This window comes from Bos grunniens, chromosome 17 (assembly GCF_055505025.1).
Source record: "Bos grunniens cultivar Pamir isolate PY7600 chromosome 17, Bosgru_T2T1.0, whole genome shotgun sequence".
Taxonomy (NCBI): Eukaryota; Metazoa; Chordata; class Mammalia; order Artiodactyla; family Bovidae; genus Bos; species Bos grunniens.
Window position 1 is genome coordinate 2175747 of NC_141181.1, and position 15241 is coordinate 2190987.

At 37.3% G+C, this 15241-nt stretch overlaps 1 protein-coding gene across 11 annotated transcripts in view; it reads left to right on the forward strand.

The window, feature by feature from the left end:
* Positions 1-15241, forward strand: part of MAP9 (microtubule associated protein 9) — a 48617-nt gene that overhangs the window by 5556 nt on the left and 27820 nt on the right. For 5 of the 11 annotated variants that reach the window (XM_086346197.1, XM_086346192.1, XM_086346196.1 and 2 more), the window contains exons 5-7: positions 5906-6135; positions 12392-12485; positions 14153-14391. In XM_086346197.1, coding sequence (XP_086202323.1) covers positions 5906-6135; positions 12392-12485; positions 14153-14391 — 563 coding nt within the window. Of the gene's footprint in view, positions 1-5905; positions 6136-12391; positions 12486-14149; positions 14392-15241 lie in introns of all 11 variants that reach the window. The other 6 variants (XM_086346195.1, XM_086346189.1, XM_086346199.1 and 3 more) reach the window with 2 other exon arrangements.

Sequence of the window (15241 nt, forward strand, 5' to 3'; positions counted from 1 at the left end):
TGGAGTGAATCAGGCACTAACTGCCGTGAGATCCCCTGGGCTACCATGCAGGAACAAGGGCAGAGAAGGTGAAGGATTTGGGGTCTTCCAGTCTTTATGTTTCATGGAAAACAGTAGTAGTTGATACTAACCTTCACAAAAACCTCTTTCCTTTATATAATCATTAAATACAATACTGGGAAGTATTTCATACTTTATATATTAGATAGCACGGATAACCTCAGGCAAAGCTTTATTTCAGATATGTATTAGGGACCCACTCCTTTTTCCACCCCTGACAATCCTATCCACTTTCAAATGAGAAGACATGAATCAGCAGTGATACTAGGGAAAAAGCCACTGTATGTTAATTATGTTTGACCTTAGCAATAGGGTAAGCCTTACTGTCCTCATGAGGAGGGAGAGGAACCTTGCTCTCCCTTCCTACAGAATTGTTTGAAGAATGTACCCAGGTGACACAGTGGTAAAGAATCCACCTGCCATTGCAGGAGATGCAGGAGAGGTGGGCTTGATCCCCGGGTTGGGGAGATCCCCCGGGAGGAGGACTCCAGTATTCTTGCCTGGAAAGTTCCATGGACAGAGGAGCCTGGCAGGCGAGTTATAGTCCCATGGGGTTACAAAGAGTCAGACATGACAGCACACACTCATCACACTAAAGTATGTCTTAAACTATAAACGTCTACAAAAGTGTAAGCACAAGGTCTAATGAAACAGAATTTACTTGCTAAAATGTCCCTTACCAGTGTACTGAGTAAAATAAAAAATGGAGAGAAGGAAAACATAATCAAATAGTGAGTAATCCAATAAATCACCTTTTTCCACAGTATTTTCCACAGTTTGTTCATTGTATTAAGGGGAAAACACAGAGTTATAGAAATTTTAAACCGACTTCTTTATGAGAGAACTACTTGGAACCATTAATAAAGACATATGCACAGTGAATCTTTATGAAAGATAGAGTATGTAGTATTCCCTAGTCATAGTTGAGTTTAAAAATCTATTTTTATAGATTATGTTTGTTCTATTTGTCCTGATTCTGAAAAGCTTTTCATTAGGTAATAAGAAACTGTGAGCATACTGCTGCTAAGTCGCTTCAGTTGTGTCCGACTCTGTGCGACCCCAGAGATGGCAGCCCACCAGGCTCCCCGTCCCTGGGATTCTCCAGGCAAGAACACTGGAGTGGGTTGCCATTTCCTTCTATAAAAGCTAAAACTTAGTCTGATATAGATATAAGTATATAATTAAAACTTTATGGTACATAATCAGCAATAATCCATCTATTTAATACCTTTTTTAAAACCTGTGACAAAATGAATTAGAGAAATACTGTACTTTGACCACAAGATGGCCCCAGGATTATGAATGTGCAATACTGAATTTTTGAACAATCATTAACCATTTGCAATTCAGTATATGTAGTATAAAAATAATTACTGAAATAGGTAATCATTCACATTTGATAGTGAAACAAGACATTTTGATAATGTATAGACTTTTTTTTTCTTTCTGAAAACTTGATGCTTCTGGAAATGGAATTTTGGTATAAAATATTTGAAATCATTATTCCAAGGTTATTCAAGTTGAAGGACAAAGTTGAGTCTGCTGGTTAGTGCCTGGCATGTAGAATTCTTTAAGTATTTGAATATATAAATAAATAATTTATTCATTAAAGAAGTAATGTGGTTAACAAGTTTAGCTCTATCTAAATTTTTAGACTTTTTTCTTTATCATGTTTAGAACTTAATATTTTTAATATCATGAGATATTGCTGCCTATCATTTAATGCTTTATAAAAATATTAGAACCTGAAAGTTTCCTTTGTTCTTGCTTGTCTGCTGTTCAGTTCAGTCACTCAGTTGTGTTCAACTCTTTGCAACCCCATGGACTGTAGCACGCCAGGCTTCCCTGTCAATTACCAGCTCCCGACCAGACCCAGTTTTCCCCTCAGTCAGTCTCTCCCATTAAGAAGCTTCCATAAGCCTCTTATCCTTCTCCATCAGAAGGCAGACAGAATGAAAACCACAATCACAGAAAACTAACCAAACTGATCACGTGAACCACAGCCTGTCTAGCTCAATGAAACTATGAGCCATGCCGTGTAGGGCCAACCAAGATGGACGGGTCATGGTGGAGAGTTCTGACAAAACATGGTCCACTGGAGAGGAGAATGGCAAACCACTTCAGTATTCTTGCCTTGAGAACCCCATGAAACAGTACGAAAAGGCAAAATGATAGGACACTGAAAGATGAACTCCCCAGGTTGGTAGGTGCCCAGTATGCTACTGGAGATCAGTGGAGAAATAACTCCAGAAAGAATGAAGAGATGGAGTCAAAGAGAAAACAACACCCAGTTGTGGATATAAGTGGGTGATGGAAGTAAAGTCTGATGTTGTAAAGAGCAATATTGCATAGGAACCTGGAATGTTAGGTCCATGAATCAAGGCAAATTGGAAGTGGTCAAACAGGAGATGGCAAGAGTAAACATTGACATTTTAGGAATCAGTGAACTAAAATGAACTGGATTGAGCAAATTTAATTTAAATGACCATTATATCTACTACTGTGGGCAAGAATCCCTTAGAAGAAATGGAGTAACCATCATAGTCAACTAAAGAGTCCAAAGTGTCATACTTGGATGCAATCTCAAAAATGACAGAATGATCTCTGTTCATTTCCAAGGCAAACCATTCAATATCTCAGTAATCCAAGTCTATGCCCCAAACAGTAATGCTGAAGAAGCTGAAGTTGAATGGTTCTATGAAGACCTACAAGACTTTTTAGAACTAACACCCAAAAAAGATGTCTTCTTCATTATAGGGGACTGGAATGTAAAAGTAGGAAGTCAAGAGCTAACTGGATTAACAGGCAAATTTGACCTTGGAGTACAAAATGAAGCAGGGCAAGTGCTAATAGAGTTTTGCCAAGAGAATGCATTGGTCGTAGCAAACACCCTCTTCCAAGAGAAGACTCTATACATGGACATCACCAGTTGCTCAATACCCAAACCAAATTGATTATATTCTTTGCAGCCAAAGATGGAGAAGCTCTATACAGTCAGCAAAAATGAGACTGGGAGCTGACTGTGGCTCAGATCATGAACTCCTTATTGCCAAATTCAGACTTAAATTTTCTGCTGTAAAAAGTACAATAATCAAACTCTTTCACTTTATCAGGTAATGGTCACATTGATGGTGATTGTAGAAAGTAATTTTTACAAGGTATGCTGTCTTTGTTTTAACTTTAAAGCAGGAGCACCTTGACTCCATTAGCATTGGAGCCAGAGTGCTCCTGCTTTAATTCCACAAACTAGACTTTATAACCATAGGCACATGAGTTCTTTGTTCCTCATTTTATTTATCTGTGAAAGGGGCCGATAGTTGAACCACCACAAGGGGTTTGAGACAATTAAATGAGTTTATGTATCTGAAGGGTTTAGAGCAATCTGGCATAAATTAAGCATGCTATAAATGCTTTTACTCTTCACTTTATTATTCAGCATTTGTTCATAGGCAGATCATTTTATTTATCCACACATATTTGTTGTTTGTATGATATGTTTCACTGTTACAAGCACTGTGATGGTAACTGTGACTGCAGCATTAGAGATGTGGTACAATCCTCCAATACTGTCTTACTCATTTGGGCTGCTGTAATCAAATACTTCCCAAATACTACTGGGGCTTCCCAGATGGCGCTAGTGGTAAAGAACCCACCTGCCAATGCAGGAGATGCAGGTTAAATCCCTGGGTTAGGAGGATCCCCTGGAGGAGGAAATGGCAACCCATTCCAGTATTCTTGCCAGGAATATCCCAAGGACGGTGGAGATTGGTGGGCCACAGTCCATGGGTTCACAAAGAGTCAAACCTGACTGAAGTAGCTTAGCAGGTCAGCATAACCAGAAACTTCAAACTCGGTGAATTATAACCGATAAAAATCTGTTTCTCACGGTCCTGGAGGATGAAAGTCTGAGATCACAGGGCCCATATGGTTGGTTAGGGTCCTTTTCCATGTTGCAGGCTTCCCATTGTAGCTTTACATGGTGGAAAGGGCGAGGGAACTTTCTAGAACATTGTTTTTAGGGCACTAATTCCATTCATGAAGGTCTGCCTTTATGACATAATCACCTCCCAAAGGTCCTACCTCCTAATATATCACTCTTGGGGTTAAGATGTCAATGTAAGAATGGTAGTTATGAGTGGCTAGAGGGAGAGGGAAATGGGAATTGCTAGTCAAAAGGTGCAAAGTTTCAGTTAGCAAGATGAACAAGTTCTAGAGTTTTGCTGTATGGCTTTGTGCCTTTAGGTAATAATACTGTATTCTGCACTTAAAATTTTGTTAAGAGAATGGATCTCCTGTTAAGTGTTGTTATTACAGTAAAAAAGACTCAAAAAACCTTTTATCAAGCTTTATATAATATTCTGCGTAAACTGAGATTCCAAAGACAAGCAAGCATTTGTCAGGAGAAGCCAGAAGTGGACATCCTAGGCAAAGGAAGAACTAGGGTAAAAGTTTGGTGGCAAGAGAGGTGGCCCAACTGCAGAAGGAGAGCGAGCCCAGCATATCAGGACAGATTACCAAGGGAGCGTGCCAGTGACGAGGCAGCATAGCTAGCCAGGGACAAGACTGAAACCTTTTATATTGTTCGGAGGCAATGAACTTGCAGGACTGGATGATGGGGAGCCACTGAAGAATTTCGTGGAGAGGGGTGGTGTGATCTGATTTGTGTTTTATACATGCTGCTGAGGCAGTAATCTAGGCAAGACTGGATAAGGAACTGACAGTGGGGTTGCAGAAAGTGGGATAAATGAGAGATATTTAGAGGTAGAGTCAATAGGGTATCATGATGCTTTGGATTTTGAGGGAGGAATCTAGGATAACTCTTGGATTTTAAATTGGACATTTGACCAGAATTTAGGACATACCTAAAATTGGCAGTGAAACATTTATAGTGGTTCCAGTTAGGTCTGACTATAGAATCTTCTAGCAGGATTTATAACCCCACTTACGGATAAAAAAGAGAAAGGTATTCAATTTTGCAGCTTTGTCAGAAGAATACATTGGTAGGACAATGGAGAAATGTGTATATATATATATATATATATATGTATGTATGTAAAACGTGAAATTTAGGGAAAAGTTCATATAAAAAACCTGTATATCTTGTTTTGAGGGCTGAAAGTATACCAGCATTAGATTGTTGTTTTAAACTTAGAAGTAGTGGAAATAGTAACTGAGAAATTTTAATAACTGCTGGAGAGGTTTTATGGACTCAGAGAACAGCAGCTCACAAGTTGTCGAGTTCTCCATTCCTCTTTCCAGGGACATTGGCTCTTCTACCCCTGTACCGACGTCATCTTCATACTTGTTACAGCACTTACCTTTGTCTTATAATTTTATTGGTTTACAATCATCTCCCTCCCCAACCTCTAAAATCCTAGGACAGGGCCATTGCCAGTGTCTTGATTCTGAGATCTGTTCATATGAGTGATGTGAACGGGACCTGGCGGCAGACACTCAATAAAGGTTTGATGGCTAAACTGCCTCATTTTATAAAGGCTAAAATCAAGACATGGTTTTGTTTGTTTAAAAAAATTGTTAATACTATGAGAGTTGATAAAGTAGAATAGTTAACTACTCACAAGAGTGAAGTATACTAGTTACTGTCAGAATGGCAGCCATTAAAAAAATTTTTTTTTGATTGTCAACTATCACCTACTTTTACTTTCTGGAGTTCTTTGTAGAGAAGGGTGTGGACTTCTTCTCCAGGACAGAGGCAAGGTGCTAGGTGCTTGGAAAGAGGAGGGAAGTTTGGTGGCACCTGGGGTGTAGGAGAAGCCATGACCATCTTAAAAATATATATTTTTTTACTGTATTAAATGTATTAAAGCATTGTATTATTCTGCAGAAAATAACAGCAGCCTCGAAGCAGACAGCCAATTTAAGCCTTCACCTCGACCAAGGAGCATGTTGAAAAAGCACAGTCATGGGGAGAAGAAAGATAGCCTAGGAAACAATAAAGAAACTGTCCCACACGAAGATTTAGAGGGACATTCCACACCTTCGTTCCTCCCAAGGCCAAATGGCAGACAACCAGAAGCTGAGAGGAATGCATTCTCTGAAAACCTTGACCCTGAGGTTAGCACTGTTGCTGAATTGTATTTTGATTCAGATTTTTGCATCTGATTATAAGAGAAAGAGAATATTTGCATACATGCATGTGTGTGTTTGTGTGTGTTGTACACGTTTTCTTCAGCAAATGACAAGGAACTTTAATTTTTAAAATATGTTCTATTGGGTCTAAAACTGCATTGTAAGATAGAGCAAAGATGCAGAATTATTTCGTGTACTGCTAAGAAAGAAGAAAACTGCTAATTAATGCATCCAATATCAGAGAAAGTTAAATGTGAAAAAACAGTGCAGTTCTTTTGAATCTTTGCAACACTTTAATTGCAAGCATATATTTACACATATTTTAATTGTATAATTTATGGCTGGTGTCATTTTATTCATTTGGTTTTAATCTCTCAACAAATGTATATTGAATGGTCACAGCAGTGTCCTATCTTTTTTGGGATACCACAATGGGAGTAGATATGATCCTTCAGTTCATCAGGAGTTTACTGTGTATTGTCATTAGGGAAGAACACTTGGCCTCCTGTATTTAAATTGCACTATGGCTAGGAAACTTCCACCTCACATTTCAGAAGGGATAAGTATGGGCAGAACATTCTTGCTCTACAATCTGCTTAAGCAGATCAGAGAAAACTAAACAGTACCTGGCTAAGCTTCTTTCTTCTGACTCCTCTGTGGTTCAGATGTGAGTAAGAGAGGTGGTACAAAGGGAGACAGAGAAAGTCCTTTGTATCACAGCTAAATGAATGGGTCTCTCCAATTCAGACCAGAAGTGGGATTACAGCAGGCTTCTTATTCCACTCTTGTCCTGTAGGTTAGCTTTACCAGTAAGGCTGGCAATTTGATATAAGCCTTTCTAACTTTAGTGTGGTATGTCCTAATTTGTTATAAAAATCTGGAGAAGAGATGGGCTTATCAAAGCCAAACAGTTATTGTATATTGAATAAGATCATCTGACCAAGTGGATATTATGGTAGTTCACGGTAGCTGTTACAATCAATTGCCACAAATTAGACTTAAAACAACAGAAGTTTTTTTTTCCAGTTCTGGAGGTCAGAAGTCCAAAATCGAAGTGTGGGTAGGGTCATATTCTCTCTGAAGGCTCTAGAGAGAAACCCTTCCTTGCTCCTTCCAGCTTCTGGTGGTTGTCAGGAATCTCTGGTGGGCCTTGGCTGTCAGCTGCATCACTCTAATCCCTGTCTCCATCATCACATGGCCTCTTCCCCTTGGTCTCTGTGTCTCTCCTCACTTTCCTCTAAAAAAAGACACCAGTCATTTGACTTAGGGTCCACCCTAGTCTAGTATATCCTCATCTTAATTAATTCCATCTGAGATTCAGGATAGACATAAATTTTGAGGGACATTATTCAGACTGGTAGTGATGCCTAACTAAATCCTCTTTGTGATGCATGTTATGTCCCTTGATTAAAGAAAAAAGTATTCCTAAAGTTTTTAAAGTAACATTATATAATGACAAGAAGTTTAATTGAAAAATATCTACTCACAATCCCACCACTTAATAACAACAATGTTCATTATTCTTATTCCCTTTGGGGCTATTTTTCCTATACTTATTTTATCATATTTGTCATCTTAACATTCATAATGTTTTGTATTATGCTTTTTTTTTTTTTTTGTAATCTCTTAGCACTGAGCTCATGAAGTGTTTCTGTGTTGCTAGGTGATCTTGAGACTACGTTCACCTTAATGACGGTAACATAGGCCATATTTTATTGTTGGGCATATGAAATACTTTTGTTTTCAATAATCTAAAACTTTCTTATTCCTGATTATAAAATTTTCCCAAGCATGCTGTGAATCTTCTTTAAGCCCGCCTTTTCAGGGATTTCCATTAATTTTTTGTCAACCTTTCTTTCTCCTATATCCATTATCTTTGCTTCTGGAAAGGTCCGTTATCATCCACATTCAACTATGCTTATGTCTCTTAAACTATGTATGAATTCTTATATGACACTGCACCTCTCTCTACTGCCTTACTTTCCTTCGAGTGTCACAGCTGGATATGGAAAGGGTGACGCTTTCTATTCTGCTGCAGCCTCACTTCTACGTTTCCTTCATGTGTGTGTTTGTATGATGATACATATCTATACTTTTCTGTTAAATCAACTCAGTATTCCTGGGGTAAAATCTGGTCGATCATAGTAGGTTATTTTAGTGTGAGATTTTATTTCTTAATATTTTGTTAAGACTTCTGCATCTGTATTTATGGAGGCAGACTATAATTTTTTCCTTATAATGTTATTGTCAGGCATGGGTATCACATGAATTGGGGATTGTCTCTTTCTGTTTTCTAAAATTTGGTATGAAACCAAAAATTTGGTATCATTTTTCCCAGAATTGGGAGACTTCACCAGCAAAATTATCTGGGCCTAGAATTTTCTTTGTGGAGAGGTCTTTGATACTAAATTTGATTTTTTCCTTTATTGGATAGATACTTTGGTATTCACATTTGCTACTTCATCAGTTTAGTAATTTTTGTCTGTTTAGAAATTTGACCACTTTTTCTGAGATGCTGTATTTATAAAGTTGTTTGTGATATTCCCTTATGCTTTTGATGGCAATAAAATTATCATGGCATTCCATCTTCCATCTCTAATGTATAGTTTGTGTTTTCTGTCTTTTTTGTTAAATTTTGATAGGCATTGCTCAGTTTTGTTAAAACTTTTCTAAGAACCAGTGTTGACTTAGTTTTCTCTATTGTTTGTATCCAGTTTCACTGATTTTTATTCTTTATTATTTCTTTCTTTTATTTTCTTTGGGTTTAATTTGCTTATCTTTAAGTTAGAAAATGTGTCCCTTCATTTTAAGCTTTTCATCCTTTCTATCAAAACTTTTAAAAACTATGAATTTTCCTCTAACACTTGATTAACAGCACCCATTTTTGATGACATTTATTTTCATTATCAGACTTCCCTGGTGGCTCAGATGGTAAAAGCATCCACCTACAATGCAGGAGACCTGGGTTCGATCCCTGAGTTGGGAAGATCCCCTGGAAAAGGAAATGGCAACCCACTCCAGTACTGTTGCCTGGAAAATCCCATGGACGGAGTAGCCTGCTACTCCATCCATGGAGTTGCAAAGAGTCAGACACGACTGAGCAACTTCACTTTCATTTTCATTATCATTCCTTTAAATATGTTTTCTAATTTTCCTTGTGATATCTGTTTTGACCAAATGGTTATTTTATGGTGAATGATTTTAAACTTTTAGTCTTAGACTTTTAAAGAACTAAAAGAGTAGAATAAACATTTGTAGTTTTCTTAGATTTATATACCATTTCTAAGGATCCTCATTTCTTCCTTTAGATTCATATTCCTTCTAATGTTATTTCCCTTCAATCTTAAGAACTTATTTTTATTTTTCTTGTCATATAGATTTCCCAGTGACAGGTTTGCTCAGTCTTTACTTATCTAAAAAAATTCACTTCATCTTCATTTTTGAAGGATGACTTAGCTGAATATGTACTTGGCTGACAGTTCTCTTCTGCTACCTCCAGCTATCTATAGGTTTCCATTTTTCCTGACCTCTATGATTTCTGTTAGAAAATCAGCAGAAATTTATCTTGTTGTACTCATTATATAACATTTTGGGTTTTTTTTCTGACAGCTTTCAGAATTTTTTTTTCCAGACTTTATCTTTTTTCTTTGAATTACAATAATTTGACTACAAGGTACATAGGTGTAGTTTTTCTTTATATTTATCCTGCTTGGGTTTCGTTGAGGTTTCAGGATCTGTAAACTGATATTTTCCATGAAAATAAGAAGTTAATTTTTTTTTCTGTTTTTCTTTTCTCTTGTTTGTAATCTAGTGCATTGAAATTTTTAATATGTCTCACTGATCTCTCATGATCATGTTCATGTTTCTTCAGTCTTTTTACCCTTTGTTTTCTTCAGTTTCTGTCTTCAGAGATTTTGAGTTCACTGCTTTTTTCTACCATATCTGATCTGCTGTTAAGTCTATCCAGTAATTTTTTTTTTTCAGTACTGTTCAACTCTGGAATTTCCAATTTTTGTTGTTGTTGTTGTATTTTCTGTATCTAACAAGATACCCATTTGTTCCACCACTGTGTATATATTTTTCCTCCTAAATGCTTGAAGATATTTATGAAACCTACTTTAAAGTTCTTATTTGCCAATTGGAATATCTGGGTCATCGCTGGGTTGGTTACTATAGACTATTTTTGTTGTTTGTATTCATAGTATAAGTCACTATTTTCTGTTACTTAATATTTTGATTGAATACTGAATATTATGGATGATAAGTTGTAGACATTTTGGATTCTATTATGTTTCTCTGAACATGTGTTCTATCATACTGATTTTATGGCCAGACTCAAATTTCCAACTCTGTCTCCCTTGCCATGGACATTGACTAAAACTTCTGCTTAGTTTTTTTTACTTTCTAGCTACTACAGTTTTACAGGGCCCTCTGAGGTCTTTTCCATGCCATGCATAGTTGAACCAAAGGTTTGAGGTGGATTTTATATGCAGATTTTGGGGTTCTTGCCCTCTGCAGCTCTTCTCCAAATTTATTGGCTGATCATCTATTCCTAAATTCTATTCTCTGACTCCTCAAGCAAATCTGGTAGGGTTGCAGCCTACTACTACTAGAGCTACACTGTTGGGGAAATTTTCTCAGGAGAAAAGCTACTAACTTGCAAATCTCCTTGGGTGAAGCTTCATCCCTTAGGGTAGACTCTGGTGTTTTAGCACTTCTGCCATCTTCCCAGATGGTTTCTCTCTATTGCTTTTGACATTAAATATATTGGAAAAAAATAAAAAATTTTATACAACAAAAATCAAACTTCTTATAGTATCATCACCCTTAGACTAGAGTATTATCCTATAAAACGATGTTTCATATAGGAACACAAATATAATTACTTCATTTCATATACTGCTACTGCTAAGTCACTTCAGTCGTGTCTGACTCTGTGTGACCCCATAGACATCAGCCCACCAGGCTTTCCTGCCCCTGGAATTCTCTAGGCAAGAACACTGGAGTGGGTTGCCATTTCCTTCTCCAATGCATAAAAGTGAAAAAGTGAAAGTGAAGTCGCTCAGTCGTGTCCGACTCTTAGTGACCCCGTGGACTGCAGCCCACCAGGCTCCTCCATCCATGGGATTTTCCAGGCAAGAGTGCTGGAGTGGGGTGCCATTGCCTTCTCCTTCATTCTGTATATGATTATTTTATTTCAGATACAGTAATTTTGAGGAAAACTAAAGTGCATGAAATCTATGTACTTTTTAACCTAAAATGTTTGGAATAGCTACTTGGTTTTTGGGCTTCCCAGGTGGCATTAGTGGTAAAGAACCCACCTGCCAATGTGGGAGATAAAAGAGACGTGAGTTCTATCCCTGGGTCGGGAAGATTCCCTGGAGGAGGAAATGGCAACCCACTCCAATATTCTTGCCTAGAGAATCCCATGGACAGAGGAGCCTGGTGAGCTACAGTCCATAGAGTCACGAAGAGTCAGATATGACTGAATCAACAACACACACACACATGTACTTGGTTTTATGAATTGCTTTTGTTTGAAGAACTATTAATATTTGTTTCAAACCCTGGTGGCTCAGACGGTAAAGTGTCTGCCTGCCATGCGGGAGACCCAGGTTCGATTCCTGAGTCGGGAAGATCCCCTGGAGAAGGAAATGGCAATCCACTCCAGCACTCTTGCCTGGAAAAATCTCATGGATGGAGGAACCTGATAGGCTACAGTCCATGGGGTCGCAAAGAGTTGGACACGACTGAGCGACTTCACTTTCAAGGGTTTTTGACCTACGATCTTTATGCTTTCTTAGGAAGTATATGGAGAAGGAAATGGCAACCCACTCCAGTGTTGTTGCCTGGAGAATCCCAGGAAGGGCGGAGCCTGTTGGGCTGCCGTCTATGGGGTCGCACAGAGTCGGACACAACTGAAGCGACTTAGCAGCAGCAGCAGCAGCAGGAAGTATATACTTAGAGAAAGAGATGTCAAATACTTAAGTATTTCTGGGATTTGATTTTAGAGCAGCAGTAGTTTTGAAAACTGCTAAAAATGGATTTAGAAGTTTCAGTTAAAGAACTGAACTAGCTCTTAACTTGAAAGTAAAGTATATTATAACCTCCTTTGACTTAACCCTTATGGTGTTTCAATAGAAAACTAATAATGCATATTTCAGAGTTATGATGTAGTCTTACTACTGCTATTGCCCTCCACAAATCTTGAGAAGTAAACTTACATAGTTTCTTTAAATAGGATCCATGGTTAACAAGTATACCATCATCATCTGTTAAAGAAAATCTTAAAGATTCCTTTTCACTAGGATCTGAAGAAAAAGCCTCCATTACAGGTGATTATATTAAAGTATCCTACCTTATTTTATTTGTGAACTTCTGTATTGCTTAGAATGCCATATAAGTATGCCAAAGGAGTAATACTTCACATAGTTACAGGAACAATATATGTTTATGTTTGCCTGAGTTTTAATCTCAACGATGCAAATTACTAACCTTGTGGTTATAGATGCAGAACTTAATTTCTCAGTGCCTCAATCCACCAAGTTATAATAATCAAACTCATTAGGCTATTGTGAAAATTAAGTGACACTATGCATTTTAGCCACTAACTCAATTCTTGACACAAGTAGAGTATTCACTCAGGGTAAGCTATTATTATGTATTTGTTGCTCCAGTACTCAGCATAATGGTTAGGTGAACTTTTAAATTGAGACTAAGGTAGACTTAAATCCAGGTACAACTACATGAGAAGATAACTAACCTTTCTGGCCCTATGTATGGATCTTTAAAATGGGCATAAGAGTAGAGTGGTTGTAAGAATTAAATTAATTAATACATGTAAAGCACATATAACAGGACCGTAGTTAACACACAGTCAGTGTGAGATATGAATAAGTAAACATTCTTTCTTTCCTTAGTCCTATGACATATAAAGGCATAGTTATTTCTAAGGTTGGGATGTATAACTAACATTTATTAAGTGCTTACTATGTAGTATAATTTTTATCATTTTACAGATGAGAAAAACTGAAGTGCAAAGATATTGGGAAATATACCCAAGGTCAGTGATGGAGCCATAATTTGAATCTTTGGCTCCAAAGTCACATTGATTAGCAGAATACATTATTGATACTTTGAATCATGAGTACTGTCCAAATATGAACATATAATTGGAATTATAAGGTGATATTTTATTTAGCTTACCTCAAAATGAGTTCCCCAAAAATGGCTGTAATGAAAGCCTCAGCATTAAGACTTTGACAGTGAAGATACAGGTTTGGCCAGGTACTAGTAGAACTGAAAGTTGGTGATCAGCACAGAAAGCACTGATTTTCTGTTGTACATTCTAAAGTGTAATAGAATCAAAATAGTAGAAGCAATTCTGTAAAAGCAAAACTGAATCCTCCATGCCAGAGCCTAAGCCTTTCCCTAGAGCACTGAGATGGTGAGTATTAGGCCTTCCTTTCCTGCCCTTTTGTTATCAGAGGCAACACTGCATCTTAGTGGGAGTAAAACTCTGGCAGATGACTTTATTCTCTGTGTGGTAGACTCTTCTAGAATTGCACTGATTCTTGGTTTTCTCTGTATCTGTACAATTTCACAACTGCCATTGCTAGTAACTGTGGTAGCTTAGAGATCTATGCCTTTTGTTCCAGGTAAGAAACACAAGCTTTTAAATAGAATAGATATTGCTATCTCATTTACTTGATTTATACAAGCATTTGTGGCATGTCTATATTTCAAGATGGTTATTCCATTCTGTTACTTATATGATATTTTTCTAAGGTGTGCCAAATGCTTAATAGGTTTAGTAGCCATTTTCTCTGTTATAGATCACTTTGGAAAAATGTTTATTCAAGTTTAATATGGTTGTTTTCTCCATTTCTATTTTACAAGAAAGATCAGAGACAGTTTTCATTTAGCAGAAAGCAAATGAATCAGTTATCTACCTCATTAATTCAGAAGGGAGATTTAATTCTGTTACTTTGTCACAAAGTAGATCAGAATGAAGAATGCACTGAAAGCCATAATTCCTTGAAATCAACCGAAAATGAAAAGAACTCCTTTTTGATAGACTTTGTTACTACTGCACTTGAGAAACCCAAGGAAAGTCAAGTGACTGTTGGTGACGTTGAAGAAGAAAAGGAGAAAGCTCACCTGATTATGAATGATGACTTAACAGCTGAAGATACACCACTACTACAACTTCAGAGTATCTTATGTACTGAGTCTTCAAAGGTATTTATATAAAATTATGCCTCCTATACTATACCTTAAAACTCCACATAGGGCTCTTAAATGTTTTATCTCCCATGTTAGGCACTTCTGAATTGTCTGTGTGAGACTCATCTTCTGACAGTGATACCATACTGTCATGTGGTCCTTGCTCAGTGGAATTTTCACTTCAGAGACGTGTTGGAGTGAATACAGTAAAGCCCAACATTTCATTAAAATTTTCAGAGGCATATGATCATAATATTCTTTTAAATGTTTCAGAAATATATACCCAGAAGTGGGTAGATTTCTGTAGGTCTTCACGTTATAAAAATATAGATCTCAAGGGTTTGGAATTAGTAAGAGGTATTCCTTTGGATATCATCTTTAAATACTTTAAAAAATTTAAAAATAAAAATCTTTTAAGAAATATTTATCAGCATCCATACCTATTTAAGTGGAAGGTCAGGTCATTATCAGGAATATTATTATCATTACCTTGGGAACCAGATTTGTGATATGTAGGATTACTTGTCCCTATGCAATATTGCAGGCGTCCTTGGTGACTTAGAGGTCAAGAATCTGCCAATGCGGGGAACACGGGTTCGTCCCTGGGTTGGGAAGATCCCCTGGAGAAGGGAATGGCAACCCACTTCAGTATTTTTGCCTGCAGAATCCCATGAACAGAGAAGCCTACAGTCCATGGGGTCGCAAAGAGTTGACAACAAACAGCAATATACTATAATACACTAGAGTACTGTACTGTTAAAATTTATGGTGGAGCATTTTTAGTGTCTATTTCTCCTGAGTTTTCTTTATCCAGTTTCTCCTGCAGTTAACTGGTAGATATGTATATTTACTATTGGGGAAAATA